Source organism: Microtus ochrogaster, linkage group LG2 (genome assembly GCF_000317375.1).
Source record: "Microtus ochrogaster isolate Prairie Vole_2 linkage group LG2, MicOch1.0, whole genome shotgun sequence".
NCBI classification, from domain to species: Eukaryota; Metazoa; Chordata; class Mammalia; order Rodentia; family Cricetidae; genus Microtus; species Microtus ochrogaster.
Window position 1 is genome coordinate 54,049,930 of NC_022028.1, and position 3,464 is coordinate 54,053,393.

Consider the following 3,464-nt stretch of genomic DNA (forward strand, 5'->3'; position numbering starts at 1 on the left):
CACACACACACACACACACACACACACACACATCCCCAAGAGTTGAGGAATGTTGGATCACACAGTTTGCTGTGAATACTCTCCACCTGCCTTCACCATCGCCTCCTGTCTGTCCTTCTGGTCCATGACACGCAAGAGAGGAGAGTGGGGAACTTCTGAACCCTCTTTATTTTCTGAAATTAAAGACAAAATAGTGGGACAGTCTGGGAGAGGGCTAAACCCTTAGTCGTGATATGGGCTGGTGGTAAATTTATCTCTTGGTGAGACATTGGTAACAGTCTGTTTTCTCTTTCATACAAGGTATCGCCTCTGCCAGACGTAACAAAGGTAATCAGAATTTTACTTGATGCGTAGCACAGACATGCGTATAATCAATTCAGAGTCTCATAATGGTGCTTAGCTTCCTCTAAGATCCTGATGTTCATTTCCAACAGAAAGTGGCAAGTGTATTAGACACTGGTTTGTTAATGAATACATAAGTCTGTTTAGAAGGCATTAAGAATCTTACATTTTTCTTCAGTCCTCTAAGACATTGTATGTGATAATTGAGGTAAGTCTATTTATGGTAAAATTAGAGGGAACAGCCATCTTCCTGCTAGCGTGAGGATCGGTGAGGCCTGTGCGTTGCTCTTCATGTGATAACACACCTGAGGGAAACACCTTCAAAAGAGAGGGCTTGAGCTGGCTGCTGAGCGGGTGCTTCAGCCCACGGAGCCTCGGTCCAGATGCTTTGAAGATGGGCCAAGGAGAGAGCACACGGCAGGAGCACGTGCGGACAGAAGCTGCTGCAGGAAAGCAGAGAGCATTTACTTCCACAGCAGCCCCTCCTGTTAATCCACAGTTCATACATCGATCAACCAGCCATGCAGTGAGATCCAGTCCCCTCCCAAAGACCCTCTTCTGAATGCTGCCCTGGAGACCAGGCCTTCAACCTGAGACCTTCTAGAACACAGTCGGGATCCAAACCGCAGGTTCATGTGCATCCCACAGTACAAACTGCATCTAGTTCCTCTCTAAGGAACTCCGAAGTCTTGGTGCTTCCAGAACAGGTCAAACACCCAAGTCCCATGTTTCCCCTCAGATTTGAAGCAAACTCTCAGCTCTGAGCATCTTCAAAAATCAGACCAACAGAGACCAGCCTGGTCTACAAGAGCTAGTTCCAGGACAGGCTCCAAAACCACAGAGAAACCCTGTCTCAGAAAAAAAAAAAAAAATCAGACCAACAGCTCACATAGCTCCTAGACACATCAGCATGGGGCAAGTTTCTCACTCTGAAAGAAAGAAGCAAAGCAATAGAAGGAAACTCAAACTAAGGCAGTTCCCAGGCCAGCACTGCCCAGAGTCCCCGAGCTCGCATCAGCGCAGACAGAGGCAGTCCCAGCCCAGCACTGCCCAGAGTCCCCGAGCTCGCATCAGCGCAGACAGAGGCAGTCCCAGCCCAGCACTGCCCAGAGTCCCCGAGCTCGCATCAGCAAGGAAGATGGCACCATGTGAGCTCCTGGGTCTGAGCATCCCCATTCTACCTCTGCTGTCTGCAGCCAGTCTATGCTCTCTCCAGGACTGACCCCACTCACCACCTGTGGCTTCCCTCAGCAGGCGTCCCACGATCTTGACACCTGCAACTGCTTAGGGTCTCCAATTGCGTCTTTAGCTCAAACGCCCCCTCTCGTGGGCTGCATGCCGGTGTCCAGTTACAACCAGCACCAGAGCTGCTCAGCTCAGAAGTCTAGGAAGAAGCCTCCATTACTATGTAGCTCTTATAGTCTGCATGCTTGGAAAAACAGCATCACACAGATGCTGTGGGGACAGCAGGAGGGCCCTCGCCCTCCCTTGGATGGCCTCTGAGAGCCAGGGTAGTTGAGGGGGAAAAAATTCCAAACTTTGATACTTTTGATACTGATACATAGTGTCCTGAAGCAGGCAGCTTCCTCTCAATGACCTATTCTCGCCACAGCTTTCAAGCACTTCCTTTGCTGGCCAAGGAGCGTTTGTCATATCTTGCCACAACTTTTTCCCTCACAATTCTCACCTAATGCAGCCAGAAACAGCCATACCACTGCCTGAAGAATATGGAACCTTGAAACTCCCAATCAACTGCCTCACATCTGGGCCATGTGTGGACATGGCTTCATCCTGTAAGCAATGGAGAGGAGAATCCCCAGGAGAGTCCTGATTCCCCTGAGATGTCAGTCCTGCCAGCATCTGGGCGGGGCTCAGGCCCTGCTGGCTGCCCACAGCGCTCTGTTTTCAGCGGCTAAGCTTTCCTGTCCTTGTACTTGCCCAAACTCCCCCACAAACAGTTCCAAGAGCTAGATCAATTCACTTGCATGTAGGCCGGACTTTTGATGACAGCATTTTGCAAATAGCTGATTCTTTTATCCATCTGACGGGAGTTGTTTCCAGATGCAAGCAACCATCCTGTCACCAGTTTCCCGTCAGAATTCCTCCATGGGATAAAATATTTGAAGTAGACATAGATATTTATGTCAGTAGACACTCAGCTCTTCCTCTCAGAGCTCTCCATTGGGTTGGTGGCTACTTTGGACCAGTCTGTGGTGGAGCAACGCTATTACCTCATGCATGCCAAGAAACAACCCCTCTTAATGCCATCACCCCCAAAGACACCATCTCCAAACACTGATGTACTGAGGACCAACTCTGAGCACACAAGCTTGTGGGAGACACTTAAGTTAAGACCCAAACTTAACACTCACCACCAACAAAAGTCAAGAAATCAAAGGTTTGGGGAAGTCTGGCAAATGTTGAGAGATGTTTGGACTCATGCTGTGAACTGACTTTGCAGGCAGCCTACCCGGCCCCCTCCTGCCTACCCTCCAACCCCTTCAGAGTGACCTGAGACACTGACGGGGGCAGCATGACCAAGAGCCTCCTCCTCCTCTGTGCCAAGCAGTGTAGATCAACACCCAAGAGAACCTTGTGGGACTCTGGGAGCCAGGAAGGAAATCTTAGAATAAAGACATCAAAATTATTGACAGCTTCACTCTTACTTACCTTCCCCACCGAGACAAACTCAAAGCTCAAGAAAGGCCCCTAAGGCCGTCATTTCTCCCAGAAGGAAAAGTCTCAGCACAGGGAATGAGTGCTCACATCCTCCAGCCCTAAGGAACGCTGCCCATCAGACTCAGTTCCTTCTGTCTACAAAGACGATCACCACCCTGAGTGATTAGGAGGTTGGGAGCGGGGAGGATAAGCTGCCAGGTGATGTCCCACAGACTCAATCAAGAACATTTCCCAAGATACCTTGCCTGGGACTCCCGACACTGCCCCCTCAATGGCTCACTTCCTAAGTGTCTTCCATGGACAGCATCTGGAAACAGCTCCCGTCAGATGGATAAAAGAATCGGCTATTAAGCCGGGCGATGGTGGCGCACGCCTTTAATCCCAGCACTCGGGAGGCAGAGGCAGGTGGATCTCTGTGAGTTCGAGACCAGCCTGGTCTACAG

At 50.1% G+C, this 3,464-nt stretch overlaps 1 protein-coding gene across 1 annotated transcript in view; it reads left to right on the forward strand.

Annotated features, from left to right (window-relative positions):
- Tsbp1 (testis expressed basic protein 1) overlaps positions 1-3,464 on the forward strand; it is a 23,048-nt gene that overhangs the window by 13,384 nt on the left and 6,200 nt on the right. The window contains exon 6 of the mRNA XM_005360432.2: positions 301-327. Coding sequence (XP_005360489.1) covers positions 301-327 — 27 coding nt within the window. The remainder of the gene's footprint in view (positions 1-300; positions 328-3,464) is intronic.